Source organism: Puntigrus tetrazona, chromosome 21, assembly GCF_018831695.1.
Source record: "Puntigrus tetrazona isolate hp1 chromosome 21, ASM1883169v1, whole genome shotgun sequence".
NCBI classification, from domain to species: Eukaryota; Metazoa; Chordata; class Actinopteri; order Cypriniformes; family Cyprinidae; genus Puntigrus; species Puntigrus tetrazona.
The window spans coordinates 7,841,093-7,864,129 of NC_056719.1; the positions used below are offsets into that span (position 1 = coordinate 7,841,093).

Genomic DNA, 23,037 nt, shown 5'->3' on the forward strand with positions numbered 1-23,037 from the left:
GAGCGTTTTTGGTCTGGCTTTTATGTTGTTGTGGAACAGTGAAAAGGGTTAGTCATCTTAATGCTTCCTGTCCTCTCTTTCATTATCGAAATGGACAGGAAATACCTTGTTTGTAAAATGTCAAGCATGCTCATCCATTCTTTAATCCGACTGTAGAATTGGTGTCCTGACCTGTTGAGAATGTGTGTTCCTGCTAATGCCAAGATGCTTGTTTGTGTTGGAAACAGCGCTCTGCACCCCTGGTATAAATGCACGGGAATTAAGTCACATTGTTTCCGGAATAAAGACATCTAGTCTAGTCTAGCGCAGAGAGCAGCTCATGATGGCAGAGCAAAGCGTCTGTGTTCCTCCTCAGAAGATCCTCTCATTTGCATCTTGTCACACCTTGTGTGTTTTATGTGGTTCGCTTTTGTAGTTGATGCACATACTCTGTTTACCATCTTATTTTCCTGGGTGTGCTACTCTCACTGTTCAGGAGATTTCTCTTCTCTCTGATAACAGTCTTTTTTACCCTCTCTGGTGTAGCCTAGCAACAAGCTGTTCAAGCAATAAGTGGGGTTTTCAGCAGAGGTTGAGGTAGGAGGCTGACATAGTGGGCAAGATTCCTTGCTAGAACAGAAAGCTACAGCGATGCCACGGAAAACAGCCTTATTTGTGTATTTTTATTGCATTCATTCCACCTATTTATTGTGTCTTAGTCCTTTTGTACACACACTATTTTACTAAACAATCATGGGAAATTACCTCGCAGGCTTTGTAAGATTTACACGGCACCACTTAATATTATGGGGCCATAAATACTATGTACCCGCATTAAACAATTTGTATAATGTACTTATTGTGTTCAAATTGTATTGCAAAACACTTTTGCTGTCAGATATATGTAAGGTTAGGGCAGGTTTGGTGATATGGTAGATTTAAGGGTAGGGTAAGGTATAAGGAAAAGTTCAACAATGTAATTAAATTACAGAAATTAATCACAGATTTAGTTACATGCAGGTATCTATTTTTAAATATAAGTACAATGTAAAAACGTGTAGACAATTAGTGCTTTATATCAATTCATTAATTTAAATATAAATGCATAGTAGTTAAGCATAAAAAATGTAAGCATTAAATATAAATGCATAGTAGTTAAGACCACTTAAATTATATAAATAATTAATCAAATTTGTCCTGTTATTAACTTGTCTTATTATGCACAAATAAACCATATCACCTAGGTTTTAGTAACAATCAAGCCAATTGCCTGATTGTTCTTTTGTTCTTGGTGTTGTTTGCTGCTGTTCCTATTATTGCTATTAAATATTATTATCAAAAGGCTTCCCATGGGTCCTTGAAAGTTTGTGAATCTGAAGATTTCAAGGCCCTGGAAAGTTTTAAAAATAAGCATATACAGATACAGGTCCTTGAAAGTCCTTGAATCTATTTTTATTCTTGTGCAAGTTTCAAAATATTTGGCTCACCAAAGAAGACTACAAAGAATTGCTTGCTAGAGATGAAAACTGTACAGTTGTATCTTACAAGGTGACACAATGTAACCTTGCTCTAACTTAAAACGTTAACAGGGTGACCACGGGTTCTTAAAATGTCTTAACTTTTCCCTTAAATTCAGATCCCCCAACCTAGCCTGATTAAAACTTAAAAAAGCACCAAGACTGCAATAACGATTCTTCTGATTTTATTACATTCAACATAGACAGCGTTTGATAACGTACAATGTATTATTGTGCTATTTAGGCTTGCGCTGCTTAGCTGTTTCTTTGTGAGAGACTTTTATGGAGAAAAATCAAATCAAATGAGTAAAAGAGCTGAAAGGCACACAAAGAACCTCACAGAGGAAGCTACTGAGATAAAAACGTTAAGGTTTTTTTTTTTTTTTTTTTATTCATAACATGATGTAGTTAAGTAACATACCATAACAAGGGAGCTAATTGCAGAATATTCTTCTCATGATTGCAAATGTCACATTGATTTTAGTTAAAACTAAAGTTGAGTAGTCACGTAGTTGCGATCCTTACATTTTAGACACAGTTTTGATTGTTTTGTTCTATTTCATAAACTAAAAGAGTTCCAAACAAAGACCACAGAGATTTACTGAATGATTTGGTGGTTGAATGAATGACACTAGACTCAGTCATTATGAGACTTACCGCCACCTACTGGTGGGGTTAGTATGTTTAAAATTTTGAATCAGAGGTTTGGTCTTAAATTTCATATCGGTGGTATTAAAAAAGTTTTCAAAAAATAAAATCTTAACTTGTTTGTATCTGTAGACACAATGATTAAGTCCTTGAATTTGAGGGTATTGGACCTGGAAAGTCCTTGAATTTGAAGCTAACCAAGGTGTGGAAATGCTGTAAAAATGTATTTAATAATGTAATAATTTATTAACATTATGTTAAATATTATTATAAAATATTATTTGTGTGTCTGTTTATGCATTCACGCTAATCAACCAACCTATGACCCCTCAATAATACGAAACAATAATATCACAAATACATTCAAATACGAATAACACCATTGAATTCCCATTGAAATAAGTTTTCTTCAGAAATATGTCATGATATGGAAATGAAATGTGTCGTGACAGTCATTTCATGTTGTCTTTAGCGGAACGCGTAGCGTGCTTGTGTGGCTGAATATGAATTACACTACAGACGAGAAGAAACATGGTTGGCAGGGTCAGATAGATCAAATTCTTATCAGCGTGTCAGCAACCCTGTCAAACTCTTACTGTATCATCACATACTGGCACCCTCGGTATTAATCACACCTCACTTCACCTGACCCATTGCGTGTACGGTCACGCTCTTTTCTGCCTGCCTCTCCTCTGCTGATTTATTGCCATCATGTCACTGTTTTCAAAGCAATATATGTAGATCTCGTTCACTTATTCTTTTTCCTTTTTTTTCCTCTGGATCTGCTGTGAATTCAGATAGCGAGAAGCCCATTCAGTCGGTCCTCCATTTGGCTCTGTCTTTCTCTGCTCTCTATATATCGCTCTATCCAGGCGTACTCCTCATTCCTGTTCATTTCCAAAGAGGATGATTGAACACACTTCACTTATTCTTGTCATTTCATCATCCTTTGTTCAACGTGGCACCCCACAACACGTTTGAGACTGGGCTCGGTAAACATGACGGCAGCGTCTTTTGATGATGTGCTTTAAGTAACAATGCGGCAAAGAGCCTGTAAGAAACCAGGTGTAAAATAACCGCTTTGTTTGCCCGTGATTGCGACAAATGGAAAATCAGTCCACTCTGGCCAACCGGTTTGGGGTACTATTTGCTCGCAATAATAAAAGTAAAACTTTTCAATTCTCATCCTCAATATGACTGAATCTGCCTTTTCATAAAGGAGCGGGTCTTTTCAGTAGGGATGTAATAATGGCTTTCATTTTTCTCGTTGCTGTGGCCACACCTCTATCACAATTTTCATAATGGCAGAAATGAATTAAATCTACATTTTTGTCCTATGAATGCTAAAGAGAATGTCTTTTGTGAAACAAAGCCTCTAAAATAAATAGCAGGCTTTAGAAAAGGATGAATGAAAATCTGTGAGTGTCACACATGGTGCCAAAATTAAGCAAGGGCTTATTTAAGCCTATCTCTCCCTCGCTCTCTCACCGGTAAATCTAAGCCGCTGTTTGACATGAACTTAGCCACCTCTGATGTGAAGCTGTTTTATATGCCAATGTTAACTGCCTCTCCCTCATCCTCTCAAAGCAGTCGCCATGACGATTCCCCTGCCCATTGTGGCATAGTAAAGCCTGTGTTACTTAATGTCTTGTTTTCAAACACTCTGATCTGAATTTCTTTCATGCATAGGAAAGACAGCACAAAAAAAAGGTCTGAATCTGAGAGGATGAACATGGAAATGAGAATATGCATTTACTGATTGCCTTTGCAAATGATTCTCCTTAGTTCTTGATTGGGACGAGAGGTTTTCAGAGAGCGCTGATGTTGCTGATGAACGTTCACTTTGTATTACTCTGCTTGTTTCGGTCTGAGATGCTGAGCAACATTTGGCATTTCATCCTGCTTCAGCTTTTTTGTTTTTTTGTTTTATTTAAAAATTGGCTGAGCAAAAAAATAGACTGTAAACTACGATGTCTACAGTTCAGTCATCATGTCATCAACTTGTGTGACTTTCTTTTCTTTGTGGAACAGTGGAAGTTAATGGGGTCCAGTGTTGTTTTGGATCTCATTAGCCGTTGGCTGAACGTCTGATGCATAGCGCACAAAAATTCGGAAACACTTGAGGAGTTTTAATGTCATCATTGGATTGGATAAATTATACAGGATTTCCGGGTGATGTGTGATGTGTGCGTCACATTCTTTAACGTTCATCCCAGAAGCAAAGATGACATGGCGCCAAACCCACAGAAGAGAACACTCACCATGTGTACAACTGAAGAATCAAATAAACAATACATTTTTAAAAGTATATAAAATATTTAAAACTAAACGTGATTGGTTGCTTTACCTGTCAAGTCAAATGACTTCGAAAGATGACATTTGAACGCTCCATCTGACATCAGTGATTCAACCGTGACGTTATGAAGTTACAAGACTACTTTTTTGTACAGAAAGAAAATACAAATAATGACTTTATTCAGAAATTCGGCACCATAACATCACTGTGGCACCATTTTGGACAGCATCCTGAGAACGGACATAGCATATGCAGTTCTGTGTTAGACACAAAATGAAGATGCACTGTTTGTACAAATCAAAGCCTAAATACACGTATAAGGTGGATCGTTCCATTGCGTCTAACACAGAAAGTTTTCATTTTAGAGTGGAGTAAACCTTTAAATTCTTAAATATTGTTGATATTTTTGGGCAGGCAGAGCATCCTTTTTCATCACCTTTTGTGAAATGCAACATTCTGCATTTTTGTTCTGATTATTTTCATTTATAGAGCTCCTACAGGCAGTGCCCTCTCTTCTGGACGGTTATATGTTATGGTCATCTGAGGCCTGGTCTCTTTGCTCCTTCTCCAAAGACGAGCATTTGCTCTTTCATCGCTCTTCTGTCCATCGGGCATGAAAGGGCAGGGCCGTTAACAGCTCTGGAGCCGTAGCGTTAGTCGATGCCCCCCTCACTCTCTAATCCTCCAGTAGGAGAGGTGAACGGGATGGAAAGGACACACCTGCCAACACGCCTGTCAGCCTTAGCCCAGGAGGAGAAGATAATTGAGCAGATTCTGAACCACAGGGAGCGCCGTAGCAGAATACAGTGGGATAATGACCACTTTGTTCCCAGCTGGACTGCAGCAGGTGAAGCAGAAGAGTTGGCGCCTTTAATGTCCTCGAATTGTCACATTTGGATGCCATCACGGCCAGGGCTTTCATCAATCAACAGGAACGAGTTCTTCTGCAGCTTCAAGGGTCGCCTCCTTCGCAGACTTTCTCCGAGTCTGCCTTTACTCCCTTTTTCTCTCATATCTCTCCTTTCGCAGCCACACTTGCTTAGTTTGAGCGAGTGATGTATGGCTGTCAGTGGTGCTTTGCTGTGGTGTGTAGTGTTTCTGATGAGCAGGGTTTGGAGTGAGGCTGGCGTGTGAATGGCTGAGGCAGGGCTCCGAGGCGCCTTCAGGACTGCCTGCAGGGGCCTCGCAGGTGACGCGCATATGCTGCAGTAATTAGTCTGAGAGTTGCGCGGCATTAACAGAAGCAGAGGGTTTGGGATGGCAAATGCACACCTTTCTCTGCTCGGCACTCTCCTTCGCTGACTAGTAAGTAGGAACATAGAGAGCCAGCTCACATGGGCCAGTCTGAACAGAAGAAATAAGATGGGTTTGAGATGGCTTCAGTCTCCCAGCAGACACAGACAGTTTCAGTACTCCAGCCTAATTGGAAACAACATTCCCCTTTTATGCAGCAGGGCTCAACAATAAGATTTTTTTTTTGCATACTCTGCCAACATTTTGATTAGCCTCAACACAAAAAAAATATGAAAATCTATTGTTTTATTATTTTATTATACATTTATAGTTTTACATTTATAATTTTGTTTGTTTTATATTATTTATTTTCTATTTGCATATTAAATTATTTAGAAATATTTAAAATCTATTATTAAACCTATTGCACAATAATAGTAGTTTAAATGTTCTAGTAATAACAAAAAACTAAATTAGGTAAGAAAAAAATACCATTAATAATTAGAAATATTAATTAAAACAATTTTACACTTTAAAATTTAAAATGTGCAGTTAAGCACAATTCTGTAAAAGCAATCAAAAGGGGAATTTTGTGGGTGATTTACTGACAAGGTGCACATTAAAGAACACAGAACAATGTCTCATTTCCAAGCGCAGATCTTTTATTTCAATACTCTCCTTCAAAAAATGTACTACACAAAAGGGAAGCCCTTAATAATTAAATAACAAAAATAATTGTCCATGTCTTTTCAGTACTACTAATAAAACTCAAGCTCGTTTTTTTGTTCAGTCCATATGAGGGTTTACTCTGGCACAAGCTGATCATAAATTTGGCCTTAACTATTATATTACATATTATCATATTATATTTAGTGCTGTCAAATTGCGAATAATCACATCTAGAATAAATGTTTTTTGTTTACATAATATATCTGTGCACTGTCAATGTTTATAGTCTATTTATAAATACATACAGTATATATTTAGAAAATATGTACATGTATATACATTTATATATTTATGTTCTTCGATTTTCTATTTTATATAAATATATTGGTCATACTTTCTATAAAGCCTGTATATATATTACATTACATTAGGTATAATTTAAGGCATTATAATGAATGCACAATGCAGTGTATTATAATATCTCATTATTAATCATAAAAACAATTATATTAAATACATTATAATATTTACGTATTTGTGATTATAACTTCTAAGATTGTGATTATGTATAACACACATTGAACATCATATTAAATCTACTTCATTTATAATGGACTCTATCATATCTTGACATTGTTTATTTAAGATCTGCACAGTACCCTACAGCTTCTTGTTAGTGATCAGGTGCTGAGAGTTATTTCAGTGTTTCCTGATAGCTTAATATTGAGACTAATGTGAGCTAGCTAATACTTTCAACTGGAAAATAAGATGTTTATTATATAAACCTAAGAGTATTAGGTAGAATGTTCACATACTTGCAAAGCATCCTATACTCAGTATGTCTGTTGAGGAACTATCATAAAAAGTGTTAGCATATATTTAGTAGTTATACACACTACTAATACTCTAATAAAGGCTAGTTTTACATGTAGCTGCAGAGTTACTTATCAACAGCTGTCTAAAAAGATACCATCAAAATAATCATACTAACATTACAAAAACAAAAAATGTTCATAGCATTATTATAAAAACTAGATGAAGGCGGTGGAAGAGAAGACAAGAAATGGTTGGGATACTTGTTCTCCTCTTGAGAGGTGTCGTGCAACATGCCTTAATCACTTTTTCTACGGCTCTAACACATTTGCTGATTTTTTTTTAAAGGCTACATCTTCCACTTTCCAAGAGTTGACTGCAAAAATTGTTTGCCTAAAAGGTCCATTAGCACTATTATTAAGTGCTATTATTAAAGGAAACTATGTTGTCCATCCTGCCTCTTTTATCTAGCAATTAAGTGTCCTTGGGCATCAATTAAGTCACACATGAAACATTACTCTTAGTAGTCCAGCTGGCTGAGGAAAAAAATAAATGTTTGAACATCTATAATCTCCTCCCCGCTGTCTATATAACTATAGCCGGCCAGAAAGCTCATGCTGAGAGCAGGGGAACTTTTCTCTCTCCAGCCCATGCATTGAAGCTAGAGCAGACTTCCCTTTCATGTGAGGACTGTATTAGATGGACACCTGTGCGGGCTTCCTCCAGTCAACCAGCCAAAGGTTTTCATTTACACCACCAGGAAGTGGTTTACCTGCTGCGATGGAGATACAGCATCGCACCGTTTGCCCTCAAAGTGACAGAATTTCGCTAGAAGCCACACAAAATGAGGTTCCAGGGGGCTCTGCCAGATACGTCCCCCTTACACGACATGGTATGACATTTTATTCAACGCTCTCTCTGCCTAACGTCGCAAGGCCCATTGTGCAATTCAAAGCCATTTATTTGGTGACTCTGATAAAGTCAGTGAGAGGGCGCGAGGCAGATCTCTGCTCCGTGGATGACCCTGGCCTGTTGAGCGGAGTTTGCGCCTGCGCTCTGCCTGAGGCGATCGGAAGCTGTCTGGCTCTGTCGGTTTCCTGGCGACTGAGGGGGAAGAATTAACACTGATCCCTAAGCTCGAGGGAAATGAGGGAAGCGGCATCTGAGGAATACACCCATCTCGCCCGTGGCTTTGTACGGTTCCCTGGAAGGGACATCTTATCCTGGATTAGCTCTGACAAACTTCACTTCCCCTGCTTCTCACAGAATGGAACAACGCGAGTCCCTTGTGCCGAATGTGTTGTTCCCAGATTTGCATAATGCTGGATTGTTGTGAATGCGAGTTAGTCCACAAAAGCAGCTGAAGCAGCCTGAGGATTTATTGATGTTTGAAGGGCAGACGAGGAGAAGCCAAAGCAAAAACATGGCCGTACTGAAAGTACAAATGATCAAGCATCTCTTAACCACAGGATCTGGTTCGTCGTCCACGAGTACGCCTCAGGCTCACCTGTCAAGCTCAAAATCCGTGGCATCTAAAGCAGCTTGTAAAGGTTGCCCTCATTCTATGTCCTGCCTCCGAACGCCCCCCGTGGCCCAGTTCTGTCCGCCTCTGTGTACTGTAACTATAAATCTGCGGAGGCTGCTGTACGTGTCAGGGCTGACGGAGCTCGAGGCGGGAACTGACAAAGAGGAGTGGCCGCAGTGGCAGGGATGATAAACAGACGGCATGGAAAAGTAAAGGGCGACTTAGAGACGTTCCTCGACTCCTCGTGGGATGTTTCCTACCTGCGATGCTTTTGTCTCTTGCCATCATGAAGTTCATTTTGAAATAATTACATTGTTAATATGTTTAAGTGGAAACCTTTCGGAATGGCCCCGGAGATTTTAGCAGAGGAAATTGAGTGGAAATTGAATTGAATATAACCGGTGTTTGTCATCAACAATAGGCCACGCTTGAGTGTAATCGCTAATCATAATGATTTGTCTGAAGGAACCCGAGACAGCCTTTATCTCAAGCTTCTTCATACAGGCCACGCAAAAGGAAACAAAAAGGTTACGAAAGAGATTAAATCTTTCTGTTTATGACTTTGACTTCATTTTGTCTCTGCCATCATGATTGATTTCTTTTTCAAACATTGAATTCCACTGGACTATGACTTGATTTTTGTGTTTACTGAATAGAAGGCAGCATCTTCGATTTGCCGATATCCATTGCCCTTAAAGTACAAAATAACTTCCTGTGTTCTGAAACACCTCCAGGTAAAATACATTCAAATCCAATTTTGTCACACAAGACAGCTGCATACACATTACCTCTAAGTGGCTATAGCAAAATTGAGTGCTATACATAAGCCTCTGAACGGGGTGACTGCAACACAGGGGGTCAATGAGATTTTTAATTACATTTCCATTACAGCACAGGACTGCTGCTGCTGCTGGGCTAAAGGAACAGGTAAATATAGACAGGGTTTGCAATAACACATCTGTGATCCATCCGACCACAGGCCCAAGAGCAGAGTCATTTCATTCCAATCTGCTCACACTTTCACCATGGCAATCACTTTTGCTTAATTACAAGATTAGAGGATCTAATTAGAAGATCTGCTGTCTTTGAAATCAACACATCCTTTGAAATGAGACACTTGCGTTGCCCAGAGGGTAGACTTTTCCCTCCTTGTCAAATCGATTGCGCTTGAGTGAGTGCGATGGGTTCTGTTTGCCTGTGGACAGGGTGACCCTGACTTTTTTTTTTTTTTTTTTTTTTTTTAAGGTTTCATTTTCCTGATACAGAGAGAAAACACTTTAACACAAGCCGTCCTGTGAAGTCCGTCAACATCTGCCTTGTTCACCATTCGTTGTTGTCACATTATTTCTTTTTCTGTGAACCTCCATTCAATCTAGAACATCTCTTACTTTACCTATCACTTAGTATAACAGAAATACTCGAAAGTAAAAGTAAAATGCGGTGAAGTGCAGTATTTTATCTCCCCATGTAGAGAGGGGGAACATTTCCATCCATCATGGAAATGGCATACGGAGAGAGAAGAATTAAGAAAATTGCCACAGACGTTCCTTCCTTTTCAAAGTCAAAACAGATAAGCCCGATGCAGAGTAACAGCTTTTTTTATAATGCTTCCATGTGATTTGAGGCGAGATTTCGGGTGTTCGGTTTGTGGCTGTCAGTACATCATAAGTGATTGAAAGCTTATTGAACATTGGCTTGCTTCTTGTGTTTCTCCCAAAGGAGACATTTTGATGTGGAAGTTTTGTGAGTGAGTAAACGCTGGCTGAATTTAATGAGATTTCTGAATGGAGGGCTTTATTAAACTTTATTAAAACATGAAGGACAAGACACAGAGCCACAATTGGACTTTTACATGGCCATAAGTGATCTGATCTATCAGCTACATCATTGCAAATCACCTTGCAGATTTTCCTTGGAGATGTTTGACTATTAAGCACTTCTTTTTGATGTTATTTGGATTACTGACTAAATTATGAGGCTTTAATTTACCAGGGATGGTACAACGCTGTATGATAGTTGTAGACACAGTCTGAATGCATGCTATGACTTGGATCAATGCAAAGGCGCTGTATAATTAGAACCTAATCATGGAATTATAAGGCTTCATCAAAATTCATTAGGATGTGTGTATATATATATATATATATATATATATATATATATATATATATATATATATATATATATATATATGCATTTGATCAAAATACATAAAACCAGTAAAACAGTAAAATATTCGTGCAATTTAAAATAATTGTTTTATATTTTAGCATAATTTAAATATAATAATTTTCTGTGTGGCCAAAGCTGAATTTTCCACAGCCAGTACTTCGAGTCTTCAGTGTCACATGATCCTTCAGAAACATTTCTTCAAAAACTGTTTCAAATTTTATTAGTAATATAGATCTATAGTATTTTTTTTTCTAAAATGCAACCCATCCTTGCTTAATAAAAGTATTTAAAAATATATAAATAAAACTTACTAAACCCAAACATTTTGTTAAAACAAATAATACAAAAAAGAATGAAGAAAATGAAAGAAACCTGAGGACAAAAAAATATATAAATTAAATGTTGACGTATGTGGATACCCAATGGGCCACAGAAAAGTTCATTTCAAATCTCCACTGGAGCACAGTATCTGTTGCTGCTTGGGCTTCTTTTGAGAAAGTTATTAGAAGTGGGCAATGACCGCCTGAGTCCAAGACGATAAAACAACAGAAGCTTTTTCTTGAGGAAGTGAGGTAATTGACTATGAGTGCAAGATCAAGTGTAGCCACCGGCTCAACTCATGAAGAAAACTGCGGCATATCTCCTCCTCGCACCTGTGCTAAGAACAGTGAGGCGTAAACCGACAGTGCAATGCGTTCTTCGACTGCCTTTGAACATTGTGAATATGAGCTGTACACTTCTAACCTTTTGTCATGGCCAACAGGATCGAAACCCCAGTCCTGCTGTCTGTTCTTGTCAATGATTGTTGTTATTCCTGTCTGCTCTCAAAAGATGCGCTAGTACTGGTTTGAAAAGGAAGATATGATAGAAAGATAGCATATAGACACAAAAGAGGCTTATTTTGGGTCATTCTTTAAAAAGTCTTCCACTCTTGAAAATGTCAACACTGATGGAGACAAAAGGTGTGGGATCAATAACTGCTGGTTCACTATCTGGGTGTCCACACAAGAGAGAATTTTACTTGTGCCCTAGTGACCACAGACTCATCCGTACCATTGTTTTTGACTGAGATTTTGAGTCTGTCTCCCTCAGTGGTGTTGATGGGACAGATGACCCGCTGAAGTCAATCCAGCTATCACACTTTATTGTCTTGGGAGATTTCTTCAAACCAGCAAGCATGACTTCTTGAGGAAGAGATGTGTTGCAGCACTTCGGCCCTTAGGGTCTTCACCTTAAACCCCTCAGAGACACGTCCTGTCCTCTTTCCATCCAGATTGCTTTTGCTCTGGTATTTCGCTCATAACTCAAGGTCCTGGCATCATGCAGAGCTCTATTTGCTCTCATTCTCTTTTCTCCACCTTTTGTCTTCATTTAGACTTTGAACACCAGAATTAAATGTCAGCTTTGGGTTTTGGCTTTGCTTTGTGCTCGTGTGAAATAGGGCTGAGCAGTGATGGAAGGATGTTAGGCATGCTTGTTACATCAGTATTCTTTGATTTGTGTTTTCCGCCCAATGGCTTTACTTTGAAACTCTGAAACTGAAGCAATTCCACAGCTGGGATTTTTAAATTATTAGAGAATGAATTATTGGAAGTAGGATAAACTGCTGTAATATGACTCATTTAAAATGTAGCAACCATTCAATCTACTAACAACATAATTTGAAATATATATACATTCATAAATTGACTTCATAACAATATAATAATAATATTATATATACACTATATTGCCAAAGTATTCACTCACGCATCCAAATAATCAGAATCAGGTGTCCTCAATCACTTCCTTGGCTACAGGTATATAAAATCAAGCACCTGGGCATGCAGACTGTTTTTACAAACATTTGTGAAAGAATGGGTCGCTCTCAAGAGCTTAGTGAATTCCAGTGTGGAATTCTAATAGCATGCCACCTGTGCAACAAATCTAGTTGTGAAATTTCCTCGCTCCTAAATATTCCAGTAAACTGTCATCTGTATTATTAAGAACGTGGAAGTGTTTGGGAACGACAGCAACTCAGCCAGATCAACAAGGTCGCCAACTTTCTGCAGTCAATCACTACAGATCTCTGAACTTCATGTGGCTTTCAGATTAGCTCAAGAACAGTGCGCAGAGAGCTTCATAGAAGGAGTTTCCATGGCCGAGCAGCTGCATACATGCCATTCAATGCAAAGGTGTCAGATGCAGTAGTGTAAAGCACGCAGCCACTGGACTCTAGAGCAGTGGAGACGCATTCTCTGGAGTGACGAATCGCACGTCTCCATCTGTCAATCTGATGGACAAATCTGGGTTTGGCACTTGCCACGAGAACGTGGTCTTGACTGCATTGTGCCAAGTGTAAAGACCTCAACCCGATAGAACACCTTTGGGGTGAATTAGAGAGGAGACTGAGAACCAGGCCTTCTCATCCAACTTTAGTGTGTGACCACACAAATGCCCTTCTGGAAGAATGGTCAAAAATTCCCACAAACACATTCCTAAACCTTGTGGACAGCCTTCCCAGAAGAGTTGGGCCGACTTCATATTCAACCCTATTGATTAAGAATGAGATGTCACTTAAGTTCATATGCGAGTCAAGGTAGGTGAGCGAATACTTTTGGCATTATAGTGTGTGTGTGTGTGTGTGTGTGTGTATATATATATATATATATATATATATATATATATATATATATATAAGTACCTATGTGGTTATGTCAGCTCATTGTGAATATAGCAAGTTACACTGGAAAAGCTACCATATTGTTTAAGCAGCTCAGCTACTGAAAAAAATAGTCAAGCTAGTTGTGTCACTACTTTTAGTTGCTCCCCAACTCTGGAGGCTGAGGTGTTAGATTAGATATTCTTTTCAATTTGCAAGCCAAAGCTGTAAACTACATTGAGGCAAGAAACAGGGAATCTAATGAAAAGTTACATAATGGTCTGCGTGTTTGAATGTGATAACTTCATCTTAAGGTAACTGGATTAAAGTGCGGCAGTGCAAAATGAGAGAATATTCAGTTTTTTTGGATATCAGGTGGCGAAGAATTATCATTTCTGCCGGTGGAAACTGTTCAGCGGAACAGCAAAGCTGATAAGATCTTTCATCATGTCTTCTTACTGTAGTTTGGCAGAAAGTGTCCACTCCAGCCAGGTGATTTGCCCCATTTCAAGCAAAAAACATGCTTAGTGCATCGTCTCAAGACTGATGAAGCTCTTTTCCTCTGCCCTCTCTCTCTCTCTCTCTCTCTCTCTCTCCTATCTCATATTCCTCAACACCACCTCCAGCAGCCTAAGGTGTGAACCCTGAGAGCTCACAGCAATCCTCCTTCACCACAGGAGAGATATTTCAGAAACTGGAGACCGTGGACTCTTGGATGAGTGTCAGATTCGACTAGCGATTCATTGTAGTAGCTGGAGGTGCAGTACGATGCAACGGCGCACTCTAAATTGAAGTTATTCTTTAGCGCTGACCTTGGATGAGCTTCCCACAAATGCCAGTGCAGAAAAATCGGACCCTATCTCAGACTTGGTTCGTTCGGATCAGATCAAAGTCAGCTTTTATCAGTGCCCGATGGCACTCGCTCTTGCCACTTTCTGGAGAACGTTCACACACTTTCCATCAAGCTTCAGTTAATCATTCCTTCACTCACTCACGTGCTCGCTCACTTATACGACTGGGTAATTGCGTATTCCGGTCTCTTATTCTGCAGTCATAAACGTTAAACAGGAATACTGTTTATGGTAATGATTCTTCCATAAGCACCACGCAATACGTGTAATTATATGACTCCGTCTAGTCAAATTGAGATGAGAGCAAATTTCTAGGGTTTCATTAAGATGGCAATTTCTTGGAATTACTGAATATTCCGGAGGCAAAATGGCTGCTGAGATTAGAGGAGGTTGCTTGAGAATTACTCATTTCTAAACCATCTGCTTCTCAAATTACACATTAGCCAAACTGTTGGTTCACAGTGGACTCTTATTGAATTACGGTGCAGTCATTGTGTTAAGGGTGGCCCGGCACACCAGCGCACCTCAGAACATGGCACGTTCGCGGGCCTCAATCTTCTTTCTCATCGCCCTGGCTGAGCTCTGAACACCCCTTCATTTATCTTCAGGCTGTAGAGGGTGGAAAGGAGAAAGAGGACATTAAAATCACTTGAAGCTGGATGAGAACAGACAGTCTCGTCCCTGTCCTCACTCCATTTGTTAAGTTATGTTAATCTCTATCAAATCCATTCAGTGAGAGAATGACCCAAGCAGGCAACAAACCGGCAACAGTATCTCACAGCAAAGTGGCTGCGGGAGGAGGTTTAAGAGGAAGAGCCATCTCTGCCATTCCTTGTCTGTTTATCCCTTCGTCCAGTACACATTAACATCTTAATAGGAATGTGTGTTAAAGCACGTCTTTAGCCCCCTCCCTTTCTTTTGACAAGCGTGAATTAGGTGTCAAACAGATTCCCTCTGACTTTAATTGAATCTGCCTTCCCTCCGAAAAAAAGGGAAATCTGAAGTCAAAATAGCCTATTAGGTTTATCAAGTCATGTTTTGTTGGGTTTGGCAGTTAGCACCGCAGCATCATCCCTACATCCCACCCCCCACCCTTCTCACACAGGAGTTGTTTATGAGGTGAGATTGGGTGGGATGTTGTACAAGCACACCGCTCTGTGCTTTCTCGCTTTTCGTTATCCTCTAATAAGTTGTGGCCTGCCGTTTTTGTTTTTTGAACTCCCCTTGGAAATCCTCTCGGCTCTCGGGCTCAGGCCACAGATGAGAGCGGGAGATTGCCGTGGGTAAACAGGGAAGGCTGATCAACTCCTCGTGACTGGATTACCAAGCGTCGGATTGCTCAGTCGAGACATCCTTCCCCTCGCTTCCTTTCCCTTCTCATCGCAGTTTTTTATCGAGTGAGATGTTTGGAGTGGGGATGAGCCCGTGGACTGATAAAACAGTACATAGACCGTGAGATGGAGCAGGGAGATCGCATGCTCTCCTCCCTCTTGGGTGTTCCCGGGGGTTGATTTTTATTAAAACGAACAGATTTCAACTTTTCTATTATGTGATGTGAAGGTCATATAAAAACAGTCTCAGAAACTTTTTACCATTCATGCGTTATTTATATTTGCTATTCTTAAGATGCTTTACTCTTTCAATATTAAAATGATCACATTAAAGGTCTGATTCACAGACACAGTTTAGCTTAAGCCAGGATTAGGCCATAGTTCAATAAGGGCATATAAATAATTTAGAAAAAATATTACTGTGTGTATTTTAAAACAAAGCAAAGGCTTTGCTCTGGTGTGTTGAAACAGCTCAATTTACATTTTTGTGTAGGACTAGGCTTAAGTCTTGTTTGTGAAACCGTGGGTAAATGTTATAAAGAAACTCCAGTAAAAAGGGTGACTGAGACTTCCAGTGTGTTGCTAACACTTTACTTAAAGCCTTAATGTTTAATGCATTATAAAGGGTTATTATTAAAGTCTATAATGCACTGTAATTATTCATAATGTGCATTGTAATACATTTTATCTTGTTGTAATTATAAACAAAATGAAAATGCATAGTGTAACAATGAATTAATAAGTCTGAAAATTAACTATGCACAAGATTGTACAAGAAAAAGGCATAATTGATGCATTAAAACTACTTTTATAATGCATTATACATAAAGGCTTTAAATAAAGTGTTACCAAGTATTTTGTAGTGCAAAAAGTCTAAAAATATTACTCTCTGTATTTAGGATGCATAAAATACTAACTATATTTTAACTTTTTTTTTTAAATGCCACTTTCACAATACAGTGCCATTAAACACAATAAATCATGTGATTTTTATTATCAGAAAAAAAAACACAAAGCTTTAGGTCCACGAGGACAAATGTGACCATACTTGAAGAAACAGCCCTTGATGTGCGCAGAAAAGTGTGGCACAAATCTCAGGTGTTGATAATTAACAGTCTTAGTCACATGGAGATCTTTCATGTCTTTCGTTGACGGCTCTAGGGCGATGTCTCCTGTCTATTTTCTCTCTGTACTTCTCTTCAAACTCTTTAATTTCCGAGGCGAGTGTGAGATATTGATGAAAAATTTTGCTCCTCCTTTGCTCTGTAAAGAACCAATCAAGTCCACAAACCAGCATTAACTTTGGGTTGTCATGGATCCCTACACTTGATCAATAAACTTCACATATCATTACGCTGCGCAGTCTCGGAGGCCTGCCTTGTTCTCTGGCTGAAATGGAATAAATCTTTGTTAAAAATTGCTTGTGATTCGCACTTTTAGTCTTGAGGGCAAAGTGTATTTCTTCAGCTCTGGTTCAAGACAGCTCACAGTTTGTGCCAGATTCGTTTGAGTTATAGTCAGGACTGTAGTTGACAGAAGAATATAAACAACAAGGCCTGTGTCTTCAGAGCTCCACTGTCACACTCGTAAATGTTTAACCAGTTTCACTCACGCTTTCTGTTTGCATCAGTTCTGTTTGTTGGTGCCTGTCTATAGTTTGGAGGTCTTATTCTGGAGAGGTGGATTTCAAAGATACTCAAATGCCTATTGCAGCCTGTATTTAAAGATTACTTAAATATTACAAAACATTTTATCTATATATGTATTTGTATAAGTATATAACTTCATCAGTCTTACATGTTACTATATGATTATTATGTGTCCTTTTTTTCCTAACTAAATTGTCTTCTTTCTCCTAATTTTTTTAATGCATTATCTAATATTTCCAGTTCTTGTCTTGTTCTTCTAATCAGAGTAAGATTAATAGCAATGTGTTTTGTCTGGAACTGCAGAAAGAATATATGTGGTTATGTGTAGCTCGTCTATAAAATGTAATTTGGGTGCACTTTCAATAGAACCTGCTTTCTGCATAATGCTTTCATAACATCTTAGAATTCACCTCATAATCAGCCGTATGTTATTTAACCACAGCTATAATACAGGTTAATCATTTCATACACTAACATTCATGAGTTTTTTTAAATGAATTAGTACATTTATTCAACTAGAATGCTTTAAACTGATTAAAAGAGACAGTAAAGGTATTTATTTTATGTTACAAATACTGTTCTTTAGAATTTTCTATTCATTATAGAATACTGGGAAAATGCATCAGGGTATCAAAAAAAAATTTTAAGCAGCAAAACAGCATATTAGAATGTTTTGTGAAGGGTCATGTGACTCTGAAAACTACAGTTAGGATTACTACTACTGGAATAAATTACATTTCAAAACATAGTCCTTAAAACTGTTGTTATAAACTGAAATAGTATGTCATGTTTACTGTATTTTTGATTAAAAAAATGCAGCTTTGATGAGCATACGATGCTTAGACATCTTACCGACTGCAAACTTTTGATAGTATACATATTTAAAGCGCCCTAATAATGCACTACACAGTATAAACAGGCTTGAAATGCAGTGTTTTCCGTTTGCTGATTTTATTGCCAGTAACACATCACCTCTTGACTTTTCTCTATCAGATTCACAAGCAGGACCAGAAGCACAGAGATTGGACCATGCGGTTATCGGAGGAGTGGTGGCCGTCGTGGTCTTCGCCATGTTGTGTCTTCTCATCGTTTTGGGACGATACTTTGCAAGACACAAAGGTAATTCAGCACCCAGACTTTTTTGCGGCACATTTCCAAGGTCAATAGACTTTCTAATTATTTTGGAATAAGATTCTGGATTGGCGAAGAAGCCATCCTGCAGTCGAAGCTCTGCGGGTGCTTTGAATTGGCCCGTGGCTACGAGCACATTAAGGCCGCTATCCCTCTGAGTGCACGGCGCTGTTGTGTTCTGTAATATAAAGTGGGCGCAGCATCTCCGCTTTTCATCAGGGCTACTGCCTTCATTATCACGCCACAGACTGAGAGGATGGGAATAATCCCACTCGGAAATGAAGTTTGAAGTGGATCGCTTATTCCCACCACCTTGTAACACTTTCCAAGGTTAATTCTAAAGCGCAAAGTCAAACTAAACCCAAACCTGGAGAGGATTTTATGGAAATTTACTGAATTATTAGCCACAAATAACAGGTTTATTCTTCAGAGCGTGTGTCAGACTCAGTTTTCGTCTCTTTTCTTGTTTGTTTTATCTAATAGCGCTCGATCGAGAGGGTCAGATTTCATCTGCCGTGCTGTAATCAAAGTGTCCCCATCACGGGGTATTAGTTTGGGGACGTATTACCTGTTGTTCTCGCACATGAAAGACAGTATAACGCAACCAAGCGCAGCTTGGTGAAATGAATGCCTTATTTATGGGCAGGTAAAGTCCCTGGAATCGACCCTCACTCTAAATTAGAGAAGCTGCTCCAGATGGTCTTTAATCTCTTTTAAAACCTTGCAATTGCATCAATCAGAGGCCCCGGGGTGCTGGAGATATTGCTTTTATCAACACTCTTTTCTTTGAAACCCACACAGGCACCTATTTCACACACGAAGCCAAGGGGGCGGACGACGCGGGCGGACGCCGACACGGCCATCATCAATGCCGAAGGGGGCCACAACAACTCGGACGAGAAGAAGGAGTACTATATCTGAGTCCCGAGGCCTCTGTTGTTCTTACTATTTTCTTTTTGGTTTTGTTTTTGGGGTGGGGGTGGGGCATGGGGAAACTGAGACCGTTTTAGTTGGTTTGTTTGTTGGTTTCGTTTTCTTTCCTGGGGATCGAATGACGTAGAATGCTACACGGGCAGCTGAGAAGATGTAGGTATTTGTGTTATACAGGGTCAGGGGTGGGCTTTCGGGGCGGGCGGGATACCAGACGTTGCCAGATATGAGTGTAGAAAGCGTCACCACACAGCACCTCCCCAACTGCTGGTATTTTTCGTTCATTTCTCGACCATTTGCAGAAAATTCTGTGCCTTGTTCTGAATTTCTTTTCTTAGTCACGCTTTAAACGCCTCCATCACGTCACACCTTAAACCCCCTTCCCTGGAAACGCACATACACCACCATCTCCGATTATCGACTTTATCAGCTTTCCTATGAAGCGCACACCTCAATGCATTCCCCTACACTGTGGGCATCTCTTTCAAAACATCATATCCTCTGTACTAAAAGCAGGCCTAGTCACATAACAGCGTTTTGATTTCCTCAGTCCCCAGTCATCAGCATCATGAAGAGAAGTGCAAGCAGCTTCCTTCCTTCCTTCCTGTCCCCTAACAAGTTGATGAGACCGGCGGAGAATTGATCCTGAAAGTTGCACCTGTTTTCATTATGACAGGCCGCGTCTGCATCGCTGCAGAATGCTTTTATCTTCGGTTTACTTCATTTACTTGACTTTCTTTCAGCTATACTGTATGTTCCAGTACATCTGAAGCATCACAACCGCTCAGAATGAGCATATGTGCATACGAAAGCTGCACCTACGGAGGCTTATTGTCTCGTTCTGCTCAGCTAGACACAGCCGAAAGCCCTTGCAGCTATTTATTGTTTAGTTATAATGATGTGTTAGGTTTTCTCGGCATTTCCATCCAGACACGTTTTTACACATGCCATAATGACGAAAGAGTCGCCGTCACTGAAAAAGGTCTAAATGCTGTGGCTTACGTTTCGTTTATTTATTTTTTTTCCCGTCTTTCGCTGTAGTTTCCCATGCAGGGCTGGTGAAGGTGACCCTCTAGCACACGTAAATAACTACCTAAAATTGTGTCAAAGCGTTTCGTTAGGCTCAAGGGAGGAAGCACCACAACCGTCATGTTTATAGATGTACAGAGAGGGCAGATTTGGAAATGATTTGATTGCTATAACTTTACTACCTTAAAATGCATTTTAACAGCCAAAAAACATCTGCATTTGTGTATCTCGTTTGTAGGCGAGTCAGTGAGGATGTGACATTGATGTTAAGCAGTCCAACAAGTGTGTAATGGTATATGATTGCCTGTCAAGTTAATTGCCTGTTTGTTCTTCCTCAGAGGAAACAGTGGCAATCGCAGCTAGCTTATCCTAGTGATATTAGTATTTGAATATAAACTGCCCAAATATCCAAGACTCCATGGTGCGAAATTCACCACGGCGACATAATTTCCTCTTGAAGTGTAAACAATGTGTGTTTTATTGTTTATAATTGCTGTGAGTTGCTCCTCCGGGTTCCTGCTTATGCATAATAGTCCTGGGCTTCAAATGAGGTTGGTTTGAATGGAGAGTGAAATAGTCTTTTATTACCAATACAGTTTGAGAAAAAAAAAAAAAAAGTGGAAAAAGCTTTTAATAACATTCCAAATATTTTAGAAAAGCCGTCTACAATGTAATTAGCCGCATTTGTGGATTTTCCCCTATATTGTCAACACATGACGCTAACCAAAAAAACTCTGCCGACACGCTCAAGTATCATGCTCTCACATTAGACATTTCACCGAAGCCTAGCTACAAACGTCGCGCCCGTTAAGGGCACATAATGTAAGGTGGCTAAGATGTCTAAAGTACTTTTCCTGAAGAGAAGTATGTCTTCTCATTTCCTCATGACTCTCTCTGTAGTGTAAGTGAACTTAGACGCCATAGTTTAGGCCCTGCTGAAATCAACCTCAGTGTGTAAATAAAACGGCGAGGTTGAGGGGGGGGGAGAACGCACTCTCGTTTGCTTTATTTTCTTATTTAAAAACGAAAAAAAAACACGAGACGTTTTAGAGTATGTGCATTAACCATGAGAAACACTTTTGGACGCGTTTGTTTTTACGTAGAATACAAATCCGAGGGAATGTCTTGCAGCTTGATGGTTACCGTTGCAGTTGAGATATACAGTTGTGTGGCTTGTGCTTAACTAGTGAGCATCATTTAGCTTTGGTCTGGCAGCTTCTGAACAGGATTTCAGACATCCCTTCTTCTCTTTTGCATATGTGAGAGACATGACATCAGTATACTAATTTGTGGTATTTAGACTGGGCCGATGTACATTTTGTTCAACTTGTTACGTTAGACCTGTTTTAATGTGATTAATGTGGTTCAATCCACTCTACTAGGCGTCTGAGGACTTAAGACAGACGGTCGATGGGAAGACGCGGTTACGCCAGTGATCTATTTTGTCGTCTGTCTCTTGTACAGCAGGTCGAATTGAAAGTGTCCAAATATAACTTGCTTGTTTTGAGATGTGAACTGGGTTCGGTTTCAATTCTGTCATTTCTGTCGTCGTGTTTGTTGTTTTTGTTGCTTTACTAGTGCCCCTTGTTTGATAGTGCAACAGTGTTACTGATGGAACTTGATTTGATTTCTTTTATTTGAACTTGACAGTTTCATTTAAGCCCTGTCTCAGGTTCACGTACAACGCACGGTATGTTTGCATCTCAGGTAGAATGCAAAGTTAAAGCCCCCCGATTGAGCAAGTGGAAATTAAATACAAACCGGATCAAGCCGGATCTCAAATCAAATGGTGAATTTTTACATTAGAACTACGTTTTGTGTATTTTTTGTTGATGTTGTTTATTTGGTGCACTGTAAAATGTGTACGTAACGTACACGCTATGTTGAGTATTATCTCTTTTTTTTGACCTACTTCACACAGAGAGGACAGGAAAGGACAAACCAACTGCTCTCATGATAAAACGTAATTATTTTACACGTTTTAAAAGAAGGTAAACAAAAGTACGAAGTATGAAGGACCACCTGTAAATCTAATCATCAGCAGTGGGGCGTAAGCAGATCGGATGATACCAGATTATACCAGCTCACCCCCAATTTGGCGAAGCGTAAAATAGTTATTCATTTCCATGAGAGTGTGTTGGGGCAAACCAATTTGAATTCAAAGTCGACATGTTTCTCGTTCTGGTTCCAGATAGTTTGGAAAGTTTTGAACGTTTATCATTCATTGTTTTTGGGTTGGTTATTTTTTTGTCTTTCTGCTGTACTTGGGCAATGTTACTGTGTATTAATGAAGAAAAAATGATATCCACATTCCCATACACATTTTGTATTTGTTCATATTAGACATTTTTACAAAAAATGGAGAGTTCTTGTCTTAATAAAAAAGAAAAGATATTAATGTTCAAAGTAATGCTTGGTTTTGGTGCTGTTATTTCCTGTGTTACGTGACACGAAAATCCAACTCGTCTTTTAAAGGTAAAGTCATACTTCTGAAAGCACGAGCGAAAAGACCTATATTTAGCTGTCATCAATGATCTGAATCTATTTGAAAACTGACAGAATCTCATCAAGAAAAGCTGGAATGTTTGTCCTACAGGATACTTTTGCCAGTAATATTTCAGAT

General features: G+C 39.2%; 1 protein-coding gene across 1 annotated transcript in view; it reads left to right on the forward strand.

The window, feature by feature from the left end:
• Window positions 1-22,820, forward strand: part of cadm1a (cell adhesion molecule 1a) — a 233,862-nt gene extending 211,042 nt beyond the window's left edge. Inside the window, 3 exon segments of the mRNA XM_043221808.1 lie at window positions 18,318-18,443; window positions 19,257-19,297; window positions 19,299-22,820. Of these exon segments, the coding sequence (XP_043077743.1) occupies window positions 18,318-18,443; window positions 19,257-19,297; window positions 19,299-19,376 (245 nt within the window). The 3' untranslated portion in view covers window positions 19,377-22,820.
• Window positions 22,821-23,037: the final 217 nt, after the last annotated feature.